The sequence below is a fragment of the Macaca fascicularis genome, chromosome 19, assembly GCF_037993035.2.
Source record: "Macaca fascicularis isolate 582-1 chromosome 19, T2T-MFA8v1.1".
NCBI classification, from domain to species: Eukaryota; Metazoa; Chordata; class Mammalia; order Primates; family Cercopithecidae; genus Macaca; species Macaca fascicularis.
The window spans coordinates 57,986,179-58,006,242 of record NC_088393.1 but is presented as its reverse complement, the minus strand read 5'-3'; the positions used below and the strand labels follow the sequence as shown (position 1 = coordinate 58,006,242).

Below are 20,064 nucleotides of genomic sequence, written 5' to 3'. Positions count from 1 at the left end.
AGGATCCTCCGCGCCAGCGCCAAGACTCTATTTCCCAGAGGGCTGTGCGGGCGACTTCGTTCGCCTTCCCATATCCTCTCGCTTCTTCAGCCTTAGCACTCTGGGAGTAGAGTAGAAACAGAATCAGGACCAGGCGGCATCAGGGTTTGTAGTCCAGATTTTTATCTTGTTAAATAATCATCTAATTAGCTTCTTGCCTTTACTAGATGACTGGGAGTCTTCCCCTCTTCCGAAGAGCAAGCGGTAGGTTGCCATGGAAACGCGTTGAGACGGGATTTCTGAGAAAACGCGCGGAAATAAGGGGCGAAGTTGAGGCGGGAGAAGTGGTAATGTGACCTCTGACTGGTGGAGAGATGCCTTACGGTGTATTCCGATTGGTTTCACACTGACACATGCGCAGTAGAACCAGAAGGCCTTTCAAAGAGGCTAGAACGGTGGGGAGGGGGATGAGCAATGACGGAATAATCCCCATTCCGTCTGGAATCAGAGGGCGGGCCTGCCGCGGAGGCCTCTGGGAAACGGAGTTCCCAGGTAGGCGAAGCCCAGGGGCCGTCGGGAAGTCCGCGGCGCGTGCGCGGACGCCACAGGCTCAGGATGCGCGCGCAGCGCTCTCCGCCCAGCGGAAGTTTTCGCGGGGCAACCGAGAAGGTGAGTCCCGGTAACTGCGGAGGATCCGAAGGGTCAGGCTGCAGAACCCTAGAATCCCAACCCCGTCCCTAAGTAAAGAGGTGAGGGGAACCGAGGCGGAGTGGCCGTACGTCCCCCGACCCCCTAGCCGCAGCTCGGCTGGGGTGTCCGTGACGTCAGCACGACCCTTTGTGGGAGGTGGGGGCCCCTGCGGTTGGGGTTCGGAGTGAGAGCGGCTCCGGGTCGCGGGATTCACTGGCTTTCTCTTGAGCTTCCGAAGCCACCTTTGGCTCCTCCGCTGTCAAACTTGGCATCTAAGTCATCCCATGGTTTCTATGGAGGATGGGGTCGAAGGGAGTCTCTGTCGCCTAGGCAACCGCCCACCTGCGTTGGGGTGGGGTCTGACCTTTAGCCTTTTTGCTGTTGTCTCCTGAAGTTTCTAGGAGGAACACTATACAGTAGTTGACACATAGCAGCTGTTCACTAAACATTTGTTGAGTAAGTCAAATAAATTAAGATAAAGGCTGGCCTGAGGGTTGGAGTCTTGGGCTTTCAAGTCCTGACCTGGCCATTGCATAGGTGACTTCAGCACATCCACTTTTACTGAGTGTTTACTATATGGAAGGCTCCGTGCAACCGATATTACCCTACTATAACCGGGGCTTGAACGGTGCTAGTCTAATAGGCACTGCTCAAGCCCACGTTATTATAGCAGTGTCTAAAACAAAAATCCTGCCCAGCTAATTCACATTTTCAGGGTGGTTGGGGATGCCAGACACTAAAAAAGAAATGTTAAAGAGTATTTACAGGTCTGCAATCCTTTATCTATGACTTTAAAATCCAAAACGTTGTAAAAACTGAAAGATCTTTTTCTCTGTTTTGCAACTTACCTGGTAGCCCAACCTCACCTGGCTTTGAACTTGTTTGCTGGCAATACCCACTCTGAACTGATGTGTGACTATTTAGAATTTTTAAAGATTTTGTTGTGCAAATCATATACTTGCTTATGGAGAGTTGCCCCTGGATCTCGCCGGTGTTGTAATATGTAATAGGTTCTAAAATCCAAAAAATTTGACTGGGCATGGTGGCTCCCGCCTGTAATTGCAGCACTTTAGGAGACAGAGGCGGGCGGATCACCTGGGGTCAGGAGTTCGAGACCAGCCTGGCCAACATGGTGAAACCCCGTCTCTACTAAAATTAAAAAAATTAGCCGGGCATGGTGGCATGCACCTGTAATCCCAGCTACTCAGGAGGTTGAGGCAGGGAGAATCGCTTGAACCCAGGAAGCAGAGGTTGCAAGTGAGCTGAGATCGTGCCACTGCACTCCAACCTCGGTGACATAGCAAAACTCTGTCCCAAAGGGAAAAAATAACATATATTTTTTGCCCACCATCATGTAATACATGGCAGAAGCAAGATCCAAACCCAGGCAGATTATGTCCCAAGTTTATCCTCTTAACCCCTACACAGATCTGTTTCTAAGTGGCAGGTCTTTTTTAAGGACCATCCAGCTAGATAATTCTGGCCCTGAGCTTTGAGTCTCTGGCTAGATGTCTAGACTTGCCTGAAAGATGAATGTGTGTGACACAGCTGGGGACCCCCCTGCCTTCTTGGCACGTTTTCTTATGCAAAGGAGACAATAATTTATTCACTCAGCAAACGTAGACCCAGCATTTGCTCTGTGCCAGGCCTGTGTGAGGCTCTGGGCATACTGTGGCAAACCAGACAGGGAAAAGTCCCTGCCATTATGAAGCTTACATTCTAGTAACTCAGAGTATGTCAGGTGGTGACAACCACTGTGAAGAAAAATAAAGCAAGGTAAGGAGGATAAAACACGCTATTAGTAAAATGGTGTCCAGGGCCAGGCACGGTCGCTTGAGCCTGTAATCCCAGGACTTTGGGAGGCCGAGGTGGGGGGATCACCTGAGGTCAGGAGTTCAAGGCCAGCCTGGCCAACATGGTGAAACCCCATCTCTACTAAAAATACAAAATTAGCCAGGCGTGGTGGCACGCACCTGTAATCCCAGCTACATGGGAGGCTGAGGCAGGAGAATCACTTGAACCCAGGAGGCAGAGGTTGCAGTAAGGCAGGATCGCACCATTGCACTCCAGCCTGGGCCAAAAGAGCGAAACTCCATCTCAAAAAAAAGAAAAGAAAAAACACAGTAAAATTGTGTCCAAGAAGATCTCTGAGAAGGTGACATTTGAACAGAGAGCTAAAGAAGGTGATGAGGAAGTGACGTGTGTGCACTCTTGGGGGAACGGTGTTCCAGGCAGATGGGAGAGCAGGTACAAAGGTCTTGGGGAAGAAACGTTCTTGTCACAATTGGGGAAAAGCACCGAAGCCAGTGTGGCTGACTCAGCATGAGCAAGGCGAGATGGTGGGAGAGGTCAGAGAGGGAACAGGGAAGTGGCAGATCATACAGGGGCTCCTGGGCCATGGTAGGAATTTTGGTGTTGATTCTGTCTAAAATGAAATCCACCATATGGTTTTGAGTAGAGGAGGGACAGGGACTGACTTACATTTTTTTTTAATGTATTTGTTTGTTTATGAGACTGAGTCTCGCTCTGTCGCCCAGGCTGGAGTGCAGCAGTACGACCTTGGCTCACTGCAACCTCTGCTTCCCAGGTTCAAGCGACTCTCATACGTCAGCCTCCCAAGTAACTGGGATTACAGGCACCTGTCACCACACCCGGCTGATGTGTGTGTGTGTGTGTTTTTGTTTTTGGTAGAGACGGGGTTTCACCATGGTGTCCAGGCTGGTCTGGAACTCCTGACCTCACGTGATCCGCCCACTTCGGCCTCCCAAAGTGCTGGGATTACAGGCATGAGCCACCGTGTCCGACCCACCATATGGGCCAGGGTCTGACAGGGGCAGGGTCTGACTTAGATTTTAAATGGACCCCTCTAGCTACTGGGTTGAAAATCGATGTAGGGACAAGCGTAGAAGCCGGAAGTCTAGTTAGGAAGCTGCTGCAGTAGCACAAGGGAGAGATGGTGGCCTAGACCAGGCTGGTGACGGTGTCAGAACCGGGGATGGCACATGGTTAAAAGACTCTCTTACCCTGATTCCACACCCAACATCAGCTTCCAGATTTAAATCTACAAGAATGTTCTGACCTGCTGCCCCAAGATCCCAGTCCAGTTTTGCGTTTTCGTTGTGTGAACTGGCACCAGGTTAAGAAGATGGGCTTTTAGGTTCTGGATTCCAGCTGCGTCCCCACTGTTTTCTAGGTGAGTGGAGTCAGGTCTGGGGGAAGGAGAATTGTCACCCTTTGAGCATCATTTTGCAGGTTTCAAAGATGGGATGATCATCCCTACCTCATAGAATGGAGGGGAAGATTAAACAAAATCATGTGTCTGGCTTGCCACTTAAGAGCTGTGTGGCCCTGGGCAAGTCATTTTCTCCCTGAGCCTCTGCTTCTCATCTCCCCTAAGGGGAGTTGTTCTTACCTTGGAAAGGGTGATTGGGAAGGTCCTACAGATAATACCTCCCGAGAACTTAGCACAGTGATCTGCACATACTGAACTGTCATGAAATGAGAACCGTCTTCAGTGACTTAACCTCTGTGCAGCAGGGACTCTCTGTTCTGATTACTGTGTCTAGGAAAAAATTATCCCACAATTCACTGGTGTAGAACCGCCATTTCTTGTGCCCATGGATCCTGTGGGCCAGGAATTCAGAGTGAGCACAGCAGAGTGGCCTGTTTCTGCTCCCCAATGCCTGTGCCTTAGCAGGAAGATTTGAAGGCTGGGATTTAAGTGGTCTAAGGACTTGCCCAGTCACCCAGCAGCTGATGCTGGCTGTTGGCCGGGGGCCTCAGTTCCTCTCCACCTGAGCCTCTCCATGTGGTTTCTCTGCCTCGGCTCCTTTAGGCTGCCTCATGCCATGGAAACTGGCTTCCATGGGTGAGCAGCCTGAGTGAGCCAGCCAGGTGCGAGTTGTTTTTTATGACCCAGACTTGGAAGTCTCATGGCCTTACTGCTGCCAGTCCTCTGTTGGTAGGAGCAGTCACGGCTCTGCCCAGCTCCAAAGGGGGAGGAACAGAGACCCTGACTCCTGGGAAGAGAGGTTACAAGGTTCCAAAGAGCACACAGGACCAGAAATACTGCTGTGACCTGCTTTGGAAAATACGAGTGCCATACTCTCCTATGAAGTGGTGATAATTCTGGAGCTGGCGTCCTGGGCTGTTGTATAGACTAAATAGGATAATGCATAGAAAGCTCTCTGCCTGGAGGACTCCTTCCCAGATATTGACAGCTCGCTCCCTGGTTTCCTTTGGGTCTCAGCTCAGATGCGTCCCTCTGGGTGAGTCCCTCCTTGGCCGCCCTGTGTGAATAGTGACCCATCAAACTCTGTGGCATCCTGTTTTCTTCTGTGGTACTTTATTGTCCTCCATAGCACTTTCTCCATCTGACCTGTTCAGCGGTTCCTTGCTCATTTGTTTGTTAGCTTCTCTTCCCCACCAGAACTTGAGCATCCTGAAGGCAGGGGCTGGGTTGTTTCCTTTGCTGCTGTTTCCCCAGTGACCGGCATAAACAGGAAACTCGGTGAATAATGATCGAGTGAATGAATGAGTGAATAAACAAACGAATGGATTTGGCACATGCTGGTGACATGACCAGTGCTCAATAAACATTAGCTATTATCTTTCCTTTCTGTGTGAAAGCATGAGTCAGCCACTCCACTTTTGTTCACTTACAGGTCGCTGTCAAAATGGAGTTTCCAGCCCAGTAAATCCAAGGGCCAGACCGTGACCTCATAAAGGTATTATCGCTTGGGCATAGCCTCTCAAGGCCTTTTTCCTTTTTCCCACCAGCAGCTGGCTCCTGCTTGTCTCCTCTGGGTTGCTGCTGGCCAGCTTTACTCCCAGAAAGAACATTGTGGTGGGTATGGCAGGGCTCGCTTGCTTAGGCACTTGCTGCGTCCTGGAGGCATCTTTCCCGGAGGGCAGCCAGCATCTGGGGAAATTCTATGTAACATGAAGCCATTTAAAACCGTCACAGATTTCTGCCAGGTGTGGAGGCTCACACCTGTAATTCCAGCACTTCGGGAGGCTGAGGTAGGTGGATCACTTGAGGTCAGGAGTTCCAGACCATCCCGGCCAACATGGTGAAACCCCATCTGTACTAAAAATATAAAAATTAGCTGGGTGTGGTGGCGCATACTTGTATATAAAAATTAGCTAGGTGTGGTGGCGCGTACCTGTAGTCCCAGCTACTCAGGATGCTGAGGCAGGAGAATCGCTTGAACCTAGGAGGCAGAGGTTGCAGTGAGCCGAGACCGCACCACTGCACTCCAGCCTGGGCGACAACAGCAGAACTCCATCTCAAAAAAGAAAAAAAAATTAGCTGGGTGTGGTAGGGCACACCTGTAGTCCCAGCCACACAGGACACTGACAGGAAAATCACTTGAACCTGGGAGACGGAGGTTGCAATGAGCCAAGATCGCGCCACTGCACTGCAGCCTGGGTGACAGAGTGAAACTCTGTCTCAAAATAAATAAATAAATAAAACAAACCATCACAGATTTCTAAACAAACCCTTTGTTCACATGAGAAATCTAGGCATGGCCGGGCGCGGTGGCTCAAGCCTGTAATCCCAGCACTTTGGGAGGCCGAGACGGGCGGATCACGAGGTCAGGAGATCGAGACCATCCTGGCTAACACGGTGAAACCCCGTCTCTACTAAAAAATACAAAAAACTAGCCGGGCGCGGTGGCGGGCGCCTGTAGTCCCAACTACTCAGGAGGCCGAAGCAGGAGAATGGCGTGAACTCGGGAGGCGGAGCTTGTAGTGAGCTGAGATCCGGCCACTGCACTCCAGCCTGGGCGGCAGAGCGAGACTCCGTCTCAAAAAAAAAAAAAAGAAAAGAAATCTAGGCATAGTGGCCCACACCTGTAATCCCAGCACTTTGGGAAGCCAAGGCAGAAAGATTGAGCTCAGGAGTTCGAGACCAGGGCAATATAGCAAGACACCATCTCTACAAAAAGTAAAAAAAAAAAAGAGGCCGTGCGCAGTGGCTCAACCCTGTAATCCCAGCACTTTGGGAGGCCGAGGCAGGCGGATCAAGAGGTCAGGGGATCGAGACCATCCTGGCTAACACAGTGAAACCCCATCTCTACTAAACAATACAAAAAAAAAAAACTAGCTGGACGAGGTGGCGGGCACCTGTAGTCCCAGCTACTCGGGAGGCTGAGGCAGAAGAATGGCGTAAACCCAGGAGGCAGAGCTTGCAGGGAGCTGAGATCGTGCCACTGCACTCCAGCCTGGGCGACAGAGCAAGACTCCGTCTCAAAAAAAAAAAAAAAAAAAGCCAGTCATGGTGGCACATGCCTGTAGTCCCAGATAACTTGGGAGGCTGAGGTGAGAGGATGGCTTGAGCCCAAGAACTCAAGGCTGCAGTGAGCCATGATCATGCCATTGCACTCCAGCCTGAGTGACAGGGTGGGACCCTGTTGCTAGAAAATAGAAAAGAAGGCCGGGCGCGGTGGCTCAAACCTGTAATCCCAGCACTTTGGGAGGCTGAGATGGGCGGATCACGAGGTCAGGAGATCAAGACCATCCTGGCTAACACGGTGAAACCCCGTCTCTACTAAAAAATACAAAAAACTAGCCGGGCGAGGTGGCAGGCGCCTGTAGTCCCAGCTACTCGGGAGGCTGAGGCAGGAGAATGGCGTAAACTCGGGCGGCGGAGCTTGCAGTGAGCTGAGATCCAGCCACTGCACTCCAGCTTGGGCGACAGAGCGAGACTCCGTCTCAAAAAAAAGAAAGAAAATAGAAAAGAAGTATAGCAGAGTCTGACTGGCGAGGCTTCGGTAACAAGCGACTTCTAAATCTTAGTGGTTTCACACAGTCACACATGACTTCTCACTAATACAACTTTCCAGGCACCAGCCTCTATGCAGTTTAATAATGTGTATATATATAATATGTTATTTAATATGTGTATATAAATATATATGTAATATATATTTGCACTCCAAATATCGGCACAGCCTGTCACTCAGGCTGGAGTGCAATGGCGCAATCATGGCTCACTGCAGCCTTGAGCCCTTGGGCTCAAGCCATCCTCTCACCTCAGCCTCCCAAGTATCTGGGACTACAGATATGTGCCACCATGACTGGCTATTTTTTCTTTTTTTTTACTATATATATACACACATATGTGTGTGTGTGTGTATATGTATATATATATATATTTTTTTTTTTTTGAGACACAGTCTCGCTCTGTCGCCCAAGCTGGAGTGCAGTGGCATGATCTCGGCTCACTGCAAGCTCCGCTTCCTGGGTTCATGCCATTCTCCTGCCTCAGCCTCCCGAGTAGCTGAGACTACAGGCACCCGCCATCACACCCGGTTAATTTTTTGTATTTTTTAGTAGAGACGGGGTTTCACCGTGTTAGCCAGGATGATCTCGAGCTCCTGACCTTGTGATCCGCCCACCTCAGCCTCCCAAAGTGCTGGGATTACAGGCGTGAGCCACCACGCCCGGCCAAAATACATATATTTTTTTAATTAGCTAGGCATGGTAGCTCACGCCTGTAATCCCAGCTATTTGGGAGACTGAGGCAGGAGAGTCGCTTGAACCCAAGAGGCAGAGCTTGCAGTGAGCCGAGATCGCACGACTGCTCTCCAGCCTGGGTGGCAGAGAGAGACTCCATCTCAAAAAAAAAAAAAAAAATTGTTTTTTTAATTTTTAATTTACCGGGATACATAGTAGGTGTATATATTTATTGGGTACATCTAGGCAATTTGGTCTTGTGACGCCAGTGTCAGACACCCAGGTGTGCCTGGGGGAGAGGGAAGAGGCAGTGAGACCTCTACCTTAACAAAAATGCTCACTGGTATTTATGCCTTTGAGAAGACAGAGATGTTCTTTTACATATTATTAGCAGGACGACAAATCACTAAGTTGGACAACCAGTCAGAATGACTGGCTTTCTTTTTTTTTTTTTTTTTTTTAAATATTTTTTATTTCAATAGCTTTAGGAATACACATGTTTTTTTGTTACATGGATGAATTGTATAGTGGTGAAGTCTAGGGTTTTAGTGCACTGATCACCCAAGTGGTGTACATTGTACCCAATAGGTGGTTTTTCTTTTTTTTTTTTTTAATTTTTTTTTTTAATTTATTTTTTATTATTATTATACTTTAAGTTCTAGGGTACATGTGCATAACGTGCAGGTTTGTTACATATGTATACTTGTGCCATGTTGCTGTGCTGCACCCATCAACTCGGAATGACTGGTTTTCTAGACGGTAAAAGATACTTGACCGACAGCCTTTGCAGTCCAGATGTCTTATATGACTCCTTTGTTTGAAAAAACAAGGGCAGATTTATGCCACAGAGTGTTTCTGCTCTTCTGCAGCCTGAGGAAGAGAAATCCAGGACCCGTTCTCTCCCCATGTGACTGAGATTTATTTCACCAGCTGATGGAATGGCCTATGGTTTTTAAGGACAAGCTCTAGAATTTCAGAAGTTAGTACCTAGAGGAAATAGACAGGCCTGAGAAGCTCAGAACTTCCTATTGAAGAAGAAGGGGAAGAAGAGAAATATTAATGACTGGAATATAGTAACTTGGGTACAAGGCATGATATGGTCACAGCAAGCACTCATAAAAGGCTTTCTGTGGGCCAGGCCCTGTTCTCAGCACCTCATATTCATTTAGACCTCATCAACCATTCTATGAGATAGGTGCTGGGAGAAGCCCTATTTTACAATGGGGTGGACTGTGGCACAGAGAGGTTAAGTAGCTCGCCCAGCATGTAGCGGATCTGGGATTGAAATCTGGCAGCCTGGGGCCAAACCTGTGATTTTAAGGACCCCACTGTTTGCATTTGCAACGAAGCCAGCCTTTACAGTGAATGAAGGAAAAAGGTTTGATCAGAATGGTCTCTTGCAACCAGGATGGTAGCTCATGCTTGTAATCCCAGCACTTTGGGAGGCTGAGGCAGGAAGGTTGCCGGAGGCCAGGAGTTCCAGACCAGCCTGGGCAACATAGTAAGACACCGTCTCTACAAAAAAAAAAATTTTTTTTAATTAGTCAGTTGTGGCCGGGCGTGATGGCTCACACCTGTAATCCCAGTGCTTTGGGAGGCCGAGACGGGCGGATCACAAGGTCAGGAGATCAAGACCGTCCTGGCTAACTTGGTGAAACCCCGTCTCTACTAAAAAATACAAAAAAAACCTAGCCGGGTGAGGTGGCGGGCGCCTGTAGTCCCAGCTACTCAGGAGGCTGAGGCAGCAGAATGGCGTAAACCCGGGAGGCGGAGCTTGCAGTGAGCGGAGATCCGGCCACTGCACTCCAGCCTGGGTGACAGAGCGAGACTCCGTCTCAAAAAAAAAAAAAAAATGAACGTCACAAACATAGTTGAAGACCCTGGCTATGCCTCCTGCACACTCACCCTGTGATTAAGAGCAGTTCTCCAACAATACTTCCACTGACCTTCAGCTGGCCCGTTTGACTTTGTGTTTGTTCATTCTGTTTTGTAGCATGATCTCCTTCTGTCCAGACTGTGGCAAAAGTATCCAAGCGGCATTCAAGTTCTGCCCCTACTGTGGAAATTCTCTGCCCACAGAGGAGGAGCATGTGGGGTCCGAAACCTCTGTCAGTTCACATGTGTCATCCTTCCGAGGTAAGAACGAGAGCTTTGAGCCCATTTCTGCAGTGGGGATGAGGTGCATGCACGTGTGTGTCTGGGGAGGTGGGGAGGGATGATGCCTTTGCAGCCTGTCTGACCCTGTCCTGATACTGGAGAAGCCCAGGCCTCAGGACTGGACCCCTCTGCCTACTCTCAGTCCCTTGGCCTCTTATTGGCCTCATGGCTTTGGACACTGTTTCCATGTTAATAATTCCTTCATTTCTATCTCCAGCCAGCCTGGACTCCCCTGCTTGGAGGAGATATATGTGCAGCCTGCCTGCTTGGCACCTGCAGGTTGAGTATCCCTTATCCGAAATGTTGGGGACCGGAAGTGTTCTCATTTTGGATTTTTTCAGATTTTGGAATATTTGCATTATACTTACTGGTTGAGCATCCTGATTCAAAAATCTGAAATTTGGCTGGGCACAGTGGCTCATGCCTGTAATCCTAGCACTTTGGGAGGCTGAGGCAGGCAGAGCACTTGAGGTCAGGAGTTCGAGACCAGCCTGGCCAACATCCTGAAATCCCATCTCTACTAAAAATACAAAAATTAGCTGGCATAGTGGCGCACACCTGTAATCCCACCTACTTCGGAGTCTGAGGCAGGAGAATCGCTTGAACCCAGGAGGCGGAGGTCGCAGTGAGCTGAGATTGTGGCACTGCACTGCAGCCTGGGCAACAGAGTGAGACTCGATTAAAAAAAAAAAAAAAAAAAAAGGCTGGGCGCGGTGGCTCAAGCCTGTAATCCCAGCACTTTGGGAGGCCGAGATGGGCGGATCATGAGGTCAGGAGATCGAGACCATCCTGGCTAATACGGTGAAACCCCGTCTCTACTAAAAAATACAAAAAACTAGCCGGGCGAAGTGGCAGGTGCCTGTAGTCCCAGCTACTCGGGAGGCTGAGGCAGGAGAATGGCGTGAACCCGAGAGGAGGAGCTTGCAGTGAGCTGAGATCCGGCCACTGCACTCCAGCCTGGGTGACAGAGCGAGACTCCGTCTCAAAAAAAAAAAAAAAAAAAAAATCTGAACTCCACAGTAGCCCAGTGAAATTTCCTTTGAGCATCCTGTTGGCACTCAAAGTTTCAGATTTTGGAGCATTTTGCATTTCAGATTTCTGGATTTGGGATGCTTAACCTGTGTTGGATGTCCTGATCACATCTCAGTCTGAACTTGCCTTCACCTGAGCTCCTGGTGTTCCTGCCGCCTGCCCTGCCATAGACTTCCCCATTGCCGAGAATAGCCCTCCGTCCAGTTTCTCAGGCCGGACCCTGGGGGTCATGCATGAGTTCTCTTTGTCTCCAACCCCTTGACCCGCCCACCCCTTCAGCAAATCTTGTTGGCTCCCTCTACAATCAGTGCAGTATCAGCCCACTTCCTTCCCCGCACCTCCCACATCCCTTGCCCTCGCCTCTCTCGTGCAGAAGCCTTTTTGCCCTCGGCTCCCCTCTCTTGTCCCTGTAGTCCTCTTCACGCAGCCGCCAGAGGGGTCCTGTGAATACAGAGTCAGAGCCCGTCATTCCTCTGCTCGTACTTTCCCACGTGAGGCGACAGGACCAGGTCCCCATTTCCCCTCAGACTCCACCTCCCGACCCTCCTGCTGTTGCCCGTGCTGTTCCAGCTGCACCGGCCTCCCGGCTGCCCCTCCACACCTCAGCATGCCTGGGCCTCCGCCTGTGCGCTTGCCGCTCCCTCCTGGATGCCTCTTCCCTTATGGGCCTGCATGCCTCACTCTTTCACTGCCTTCAGGTTTTGTTTTTTGTTGTTTTTGTTTTTGTTTTTGAGACTGAGTCTGGCTTTGTCGCCCAGGCTGGGGTGCAGTGGCACAATCTCAGCTCACTGCAACCTCCGCCTCCCGGGTTCAAGTGATTCTTGTGCCTCAGCCTCCCAAGTAGCTGGGATCACAGGTATGTACCACCATGCCCGGCTGATTTTTGTATTTTCAGTAGAGATGGGGTTTCACCACGTTGGCCAGGCTGGTCTTGAACTCCTGACCTGAAGTGATCCACCAGCCTCGGCCTCCCAAAGTGTTGGATTGCATGAGCCACTGCGCCCATCCATGCCTTCAGGTATTTATTCAGTTGTCACTTTCTCAGAGACACTTTCTCTGCCACTACTAATTAAAGTTGCATCTTCCCTCTATGCAATGATCCTGTCCCCCTTCCTTGCCATGTATTTGTTTTTGGTACTTGTCTCAACCCTATTAAATACAGTATTTTACTTATATTGCTTCTTCTGTAAGCTCCATGAGGACAGAAACTTTTTGTGTTTCTGTAACCTGTGTTGATTGTGGTTTTGTAACCTGCTGTTAGCACAGCACCTGGGTCTGTGCCTGGCACGGTATCAGGTGCTGAGAAATCTTACTGACTGGTTGAATGAATTAAATATCAATAGTCGGTCTTGCTCACTGGAAGGCCCAAGCCCAGATACAATGTTGGTAAATCAAAGAGGGTTTACCCATCGGACAGTTGTGCAGAAGGCAGTCAGCATACATGGCGGGGAGTTGAGTTACATTCGTTTTATCATTTGGGAGTGTATTTAGCTGCAAATAACAGAAAATGCTATGACAAGGGTTTAAACAAATGATTGGGTTTATTTTTATTTTCTTTCACTGGCAAGTATGTAGAGCAGTATTTTTCTTACTGAAAAAAGGAGACAGTGCGTGTTGGGATAGTGTCCCTATGATGCCCTAAGGGACCCAGGCTCCTCTGTCTTTCCACTGAGCCATCCTTAGCATATAGCTTTTGTTCCCATGCTTACTGCCTTGAGGTCTCAAGTTGACTTCTTCATCTCCACGGTTCTGGGCAAATGTGAACAGCGTTGGCCTTGGCCCAACTTGAGAGTCAGAGTGATTTTTTTGTTGTGTTTTGTTTCATTTTGTTTGAGATGGAGTCTTGCTCTGTCGCACAGGCTGGAGTGCAGTGGCGCGATCTTGGCTCACTGCAAGCTCCACCTCCCGGGTTCTCGCTGTTCTCCTGCTTCAGCCTCCTGAGTAGCTGGGACTACAGGCACCCACCACCACGCCCGGCTAATTTTTTGTATTTTTAGTAGAGACGGGGTTTTACTGTGTTAGTCAGGATGGTATCCATCTCCTGACCTCGTGATCCACCCACCTTGGCCTCCCAAAGTGCTGGCATTACAGGCGTGAGCCACTGTGCCTGGCTTTTGTCTTTTTAATACAGAGTCTAGCTCTGTCGCCCAGGCTGGAGTACAGCGGCACAATCTCGGCTCACTGCAACCTCCACCTCCCAGGTTCAAGCGATTCTCCTGCCTCAGCCTCCCTAGTAGCTGGTATTATAGCCGTGCAACACTACACCTGGCTAATTTTTGTATTTTTAGTAGAAACTGGGTTTCACCATGTTGGCCAGGCTGGTCTTGAACTCCTGACCTCAGGTGATCCACCCATCTGGCCTCCCAAAGTGTTGGGATTACAGGCATGAGCCACCGTGCCCGGCCAGAGTCAGTTCTTAACCCAACCTCTGCCTTTCCTAATGCTGACCTAGAGCCCAGTTCGTTATTCACTCCCTCAGTCCTCAGATGGCAAATATGTGTGAGTGACCGGCCATGTGCTGAGGTGCTATATTTGTCCTGAGGATTATGGTAAGAAACAAGACAGCCGTGGTTTCTGTTCTCTCATAGTTTTTACAGCTCAGTAAGGTGACAGACATTGAGTACATGATTATCAGTAGGTTGCATGATAACAGAGGGGAACTGAATGGACCCTGGAACACATATAAGGGAACATGTATTTCAGGGGATCAGGGAAAACCTCCCTAAGTGGGTAAAGTTTGAACTGAGCTAGGGATGAAAAAGAATGGGCCGGGCACAGTGGCTCACAACTGTAATCCCAGCACTTTGTGAGGCTGAGGCAGCCTGATCACCTGAGGTCGGGAGTTTGAGACCAGCCTCACCAACATGGAGAAACCCTGTCTTTACTAAAAATAAAAAATTAGCCGGGCGAGGTAGTGCGTGCCTGTAATCCCAGCTACTCACTCGGGAGGCTGAGGCAGGAGAATCACTTGAACCCGGGAGGGAGAGGTTGTGGTGAGCCGAGATTGTGCCATTGCACTCCAGCCTGGGCAACAAGAGCAAAACTCCGTCTCAAAAAAAAAAAAAAGAATGAGCAAGGTGGGAGTTGGCACGTGTGTTCCAGGCACTGGGACGTGATATGGGGAGCAGATGTGAGGTGAAGGGAGCCAGGCACACTGGAGGAGTAAGAAACATTTCCGCCTGGGGGAAGACAGGCAAGGCCACGGGAAGGAGTTTGGTTTTAACCGTTGGTGACGTGGAGAGCTGCGGAAGAGCTTCTGCCAAGTAGGCAACACGATAGGCTTTGCGTTTTGGAAAGACTTCTGTGGCTTCTCTGTGTGGAAAATGGATTCGAGGCATGGAAACCAGTTAGGAGGCCATTCCGGTAGCCCAGGGACCAACCATGCTGGCTGAGTTAGTCAGTGTCAACTAAAAAGAAAGGACATGTTTCTTAAGCTCCTTTTAAATCTGGGGCTCCTCAGTGGGCGAACTACAGCAGAAGTAATTGTTCCACTGAGAAAATTGGTGGAGACATTTGTCAGCCTTGGTGATGGGTAAAAAAAGGAGGAATGTCGGCCGGGTGCGGTGGCTCAAGCCTATAATCCCAGCACTTTGGGAGGCTGAGATGGGCGGATCACGAGGTCACAAGATCAAGACCATCCTAGCTAACATGGTGAAACCCCGTCTCTACTAAAAAAATACAAAAAAAAACTAGCTGGGCGAGGTGGCGGGCGCCTGTAGTCCCAGCTACTCGGGAGGCTGAGGCAGGAGAATGGCGTGAACCCGGGAGGCGGAGCTTGCAGTGAGCGGAGATCCGGCCACTGCACTCCAGCCTGGGTGCCAGAGCGAGACTCCGTCTCAAAAAAAAAAAAAAAGGAGGAATGTCTTCTTTGATAATTCCTTTTTTTTTTTTTTTTGAAACAGTCTTGCTCTGTCACCCAGGCTAGAGTGCAGTGGTGTAATCTTGGCTCAGTGCAACCTCCACCTCCCATGTTCAAGTGATTCTCCTGCCTCAGCTTCTCAAGTAGCTGAGTTTACAGGCACCTGCCACCACACCCAGCTAATTTTTATATTTTTAGTAGAGACAGGGTTTCACCATGTTGGACAGGCTGGCCTCAACTCCTGACCTCAGGCGATCCACCCGCCCCAGCCTCCCAAAGTGCTGGGATTACAGGCAGAGCCACCACACCCAGCCTTCTATGAGAATTCCTAATCAAGAATTTACATTCTCACCAGTTTGGAGCCAGAATTCACACTGATCTATGTGGTCCCCCAAAATGCAAGCTGAACATTTAACTTAAAGTGGTGAGATGTGGGTACCACTCCCTGCCTGATATAAACAAATCTTCTCTTGGAAAACGTCCTTTAAAGACAAACTTTAGGGAATTACCACAGGTCAATGTCCAAGGAACATAAGCACCAGTCTCTGTTGATTTACAAAGACACCTGGAAATAAGCTAGCCTGAGAGTCAGCAGAAACAGCAAACTACAGAATCAGACCTGCCAAGACCACAGACCTTAGAATTAATAGATGAGAATGTTTACAAAACATGCTTAATACATTTAAATAAATAAAATAACAAATTGAAAGTATAATGAAGGAATAGGTTAAAGTTGCACAGGCAAATAAGAGAAGGAACCAAATAAAAACTCTAATGATTGTATGTGTATATATGTATATGTATGTGTCTATATATGTATATATATGTACGTGTATATATATACGCAATCATTGTGTGTATATGTATATGTGTGTGTGTATATAAATATGTGTGTGTGTGTGTGTGTATATATATATAATCGTTGTAATCAGAACCTCAGTGGGTGGTTAAAACAGCAGACTAGACATAGCTGAAGGGAGAATTAGTTAACCAGAAGATAAATTTTAAGAAATTACATGGAAGAGGCTGGGCATGGTGGCTCATGCCTGTAATCCCAACACTTTGGAAGACTGAGGCTGGTGGATCACTTGAGGTCAGGAGTTCAAGATCAGTCTGGCCAACATGGTGAAACCCTGTCTCTACTAAAACTATAAAAATTAGCTGAATGTGTTGATGCATGCCTGTAATCCCAGCTACTTGGGACGCTGAGGCAGGAGAATTGCTTGAACCCAGGAGGCAGAGGTTGCAATGAGCCAAGATCATACCACTGCACTCCAGCCTGGGCAACAGAGTGAGACTCCATCTCAAATATACGTACATATAAAGAAATTATATAGAAAGGACACAGAGTGGCAAAGTGCTGGAAGATACAAGAGAGACTAAGACCTAAGAAGGTGAGAACAACTAAGAGGAACAGTTTACTTAGATATTTATGTGATAGAAGAAGCAAGAATTGGTGTTGAGGGCCAAAGAGAAGAGCATAGCTGAATATAACCTCAGGGCTCCCAGTCCAGTGGAGCCTGCAAAGGGGCCTTTGTAACTCCAGTCTGCGTTTTGTCTGCCTTTCTTTAGGCTCAAAGAGAGGGCTGAACTCCAGTTTTGAAACCTCTCCTAAGAAAGTGAAGTGGTCCAGCACCGTCACCTCTCCCCGATTATCCCTATTCTCAGATGGTGACAGTTCTGAGTCTGAAGATACTCTGAGTTCCTCTGAGAGATCCAAAGGTAAGAGTTAAGGTCCATCTGGCCTGACTCTAAGTGGAGCAAAGTTGGGTTGTCTAATGATCTTTGGGACAAAACTGCCACAGTCCTGGCTCACGCATCGTCCATCTCTGCCTGTTCTCTGACTCCAGCTTCCCATCTCCCCCTCCAGTCTGCCTCTGAATGGCCCCAGATGGGTCTTTTGGCACCCAGAGCTGCCCTGGCCTCTCCCTGCACACAGCCTTCTACTGTTCCTGGTGCCTTCAGACCAAACTCTTCAGTCTGGCATCTGTGTGGCCTGGTTCCTGCTTTAGCCCTCAACACAGTCTTTGCCCAGAAAACACTTTTGGGGATTAACCTTGGTCTTTGCTAAGCCTGTTCCCTCAGCCCAGGACACTCTCACCTTCCGTCTTGGCCTTGTGTACTGCCACTCAGCCGGTCTGGTCTCTAGGAAGCTTCTCTTGAGTGCCGTAGGCTCGCATCCAGAGCTCCTCATCGTCCACCAGAGCCTCTTTCCAGCCTCTTTGTCTGGCATCCCCCATGCCTGCTGCAGCCTTCACTGGAGCGCATGTCACTGTAGGCTCCACGGGCCTTTCTGCCTCACTTTCTGGACTGGGGGCCCTTTGCAGGCAAGGACCCAGCACAACTTGTGTATATTCCCTGTGCCCAGCCAGTGCCCAGGACACGGGAGGCCTGAGGACTGTGTTCCTTCTGTTCGCTGGGCCCCTGGATCCGAAGCCATAGCCGCAGTGGCAGTGTGAGGTGTCGCCTTTGCTCCTCATTGTCCTCTGCGCCTGGAGGCCTCTTGCCATTACTTGCCTTTAGGGGATGGCGGGTGGGAGGAACGGAGTAAACGATGTCTTTTCCTGTGTCCAAATCTGTGTGCCACCACACCGCCCCATTCTCTTGCCAGTCTAGGAACCCTTCCAGGGCAGGGCTTTGGTCTAACAAATTTTTTGGCCCCTTTCTATCTCAGGACTGAGTCCTTTTTCAGGATGTTTTTGCGTAAATGTCTAGAATGTCCTTTTTTCCCTGGCAAACTTCTACTCATCCAACAAGACCCAACTCTTAACTAATCCCTTCCTCCAGGAAGCTTACCCTGACTTCTCCAGGCAGGATCTCTTTCTCTTTTGGGCCCTAATATCTGTCTGTGCTGCGCTGTCTCAGACCCGCATCTGACTGGCTGTGTCTAGAGTAGACTTGCCCACCAAACTGGGCACTCCTGAGGGAAGGATGCAGGTCCGACTCCTATCTTGTACCCCAGTGTCATCACTCAAAGGCCTGACTCATAGAAGGTCCAAGGAAGTGTTTGTTGAATGAATGAATTCATAAAGGAACAGTAGTTTGCATACTGTTTCACTGCCCATCCAACTTTTCTCTCCTGGATGGTGCTTTTGCTTTATTCTTACCATCCTCCTGCAGGCTCCGGGAGCAGACCCCCAACCCCCAAAAGCAGCCCTCAGAAGACCAGGAAGAGCCCTCAGAAGACCAGCTGCAGCCCTCAGAAGACCAAGCAGAGCCCTCAGAAGACCAGCTGCAGCCCTCAGACGCTGAAGCGGAGCCCTCAGACGCTGAAGCGGAGCCGGGTGACCACCTCACTTGAAGCTTTGCCCACAGGGACAGTGCTGACAGACAAGAGTGGGCGACAGTGGAAGCTGAAGTTCCTCCAGACCAGGGACGACCAGGGCATTCTCTATGAAGGTACGCTCTGTCCATGGGCGGCCGGGGACTGGGTCGTCTCAGCACCAGGACAGTGGGAGGGGACCCCTTCCTGAGAATGGGAATGGAAGCCATGTCCCTAGCTGCAGACCTGCCGCTAGGCAACTTTCTCTTAGACCTAGGACTCTGCGCCTACCCACCTGCAGGGCCGGGCAACAGTGGGAATGAGTGCGGCAGGCTGGAGTAAGGCAGTTGGGCGTGGTGGGGACTGCGGCCAGTTGCAAGGCATGTGCCCTGTGTGAAGTGTGCCCCTTCTCAGCCCGCCTGCTGTTGGCATGTGGGAGGCCCAGGGGCTGCGTGCTAAGGATGATTGTTTTCTGGCCCGTGTGCAGAGAGAGGATGGATCCCCACCTAAGATTTGGTTGAAACGTCAAGGTTGATGATGTCACACACGCACCAACAAGATAGGAGAGGTTTATTGCTTATATAATGGGGGGCTCTGCGGAGAGCAGGCAGGCCTCCCACGCAGATCTGAGATGCCTTGAGAGTGAGGAAAGGAGACTGGCCAGGTGTTTCATTGTAGTTGGGGGTGGGGCTGGGCTGAGGGTTCCGCCACACAGGCCAACACCATGCATGGTTTGAGTCTTATGGATGCAGACCCCAAAGGAGGGAGCGCTCAGGCTTGCTCATCCGCTTGCCCAGGTGTGGAATGGAAGGGGAGGAGGGAGGCATGAGGCTGAAAAACCCAGACTCTGTTACAATGAGGAAAATAATTATGGCAGTAGTGTTAGTATTAACTGTACTAAATATTGAGTGCTTCTGCAAGGCCAGGCCTGTTCTAAGCACTTTACATGGGTTTTTCTTTTCCTTTCTTTTTGGAGCTTTTTAATTGAGATAAAACTCACATAAAAGTTATTCTTTTATTGGCTGGGCGCAGTGGCTTACACCTGTAATCCCAGCACTTTGGGAGGCCGAGGTGGGCGGATCATGAGGTCAGGAGATAGAGACCATCCTGGCTAACGCGGTGAAACCCCATCTCCACTAAAAATACGAAAATTAGCTGGGCATGGTGGCAGGCACCTGTAGTCCCAGCTACTTGGGAGGCTGAGGCGGGAGAATGGTGTGACGAGGGAGGTGGAGCTTGCAGTGAGCCGAGGTTGCACGCCTGCACTCCATCCTGGGTGAGAGAGCGAGACTATGTCTCAAAAAAAAAAAGACGTTGTTCAGCGAGACTCCGTCTCAAAAAAAAAGTTATTCTTTTATTATTATTTTATTTAATTAATTAATTAATTTTTTTTTTTTTTTTTGAGAGAGAGAGTCTTGCTCTGTCGCCCAGACTGGAGTACAGTGGCGCGATCTTAGCTCATTACAACCTCCACCTCCTGGGTTCAAGCAGTTCTCCTGCTTCAGCCTTTCGAGTAGCTGAGATTACAAGCACGTGTCATCACACCTGGCTAAATTTTTTTTTTTTTGTATTTTTGGTAGAGACAGGGTGTTACCATGTTGGCCAGGCTGGTCTTGAACTGCTG

The 20,064-nt window shown here is 49.5% G+C and overlaps 1 protein-coding gene across 29 annotated transcripts in view; it reads left to right on the top strand.

Annotated features, from left to right (window-relative positions):
- Nucleotides 1-52: 52 nt before the first annotated feature.
- Nucleotides 53-20,064, top strand: part of VRK3 (VRK serine/threonine kinase 3) — a 50,061-nt gene continuing 30,049 nt past the window's right edge. For 9 of the 29 annotated variants that reach the window (XR_012427889.1, XM_074024317.1, XM_074024311.1 and 6 more), the window contains exons 1-5: nucleotides 608-648; nucleotides 5,334-5,396; nucleotides 10,124-10,266; nucleotides 16,751-16,900; nucleotides 18,299-18,577. Coding sequence is in view for 23 of the 29 variants with exons in the window: in XM_074024317.1 (XP_073880418.1) it covers nucleotides 10,125-10,266; nucleotides 16,751-16,900; nucleotides 18,299-18,577 (571 nt within the window). In the remaining 6 variants the exon portion in view is untranslated. Of the gene's footprint in view, nucleotides 244-607; nucleotides 729-3,792; nucleotides 3,863-5,333; nucleotides 5,397-10,123; nucleotides 10,267-10,504; nucleotides 10,567-16,750; nucleotides 16,901-18,298; nucleotides 18,578-20,064 lie in introns of those variants that run through there. The other 20 variants (XM_074024313.1, XM_065535739.1, XM_074024305.1 and 17 more) reach the window with 11 other exon arrangements.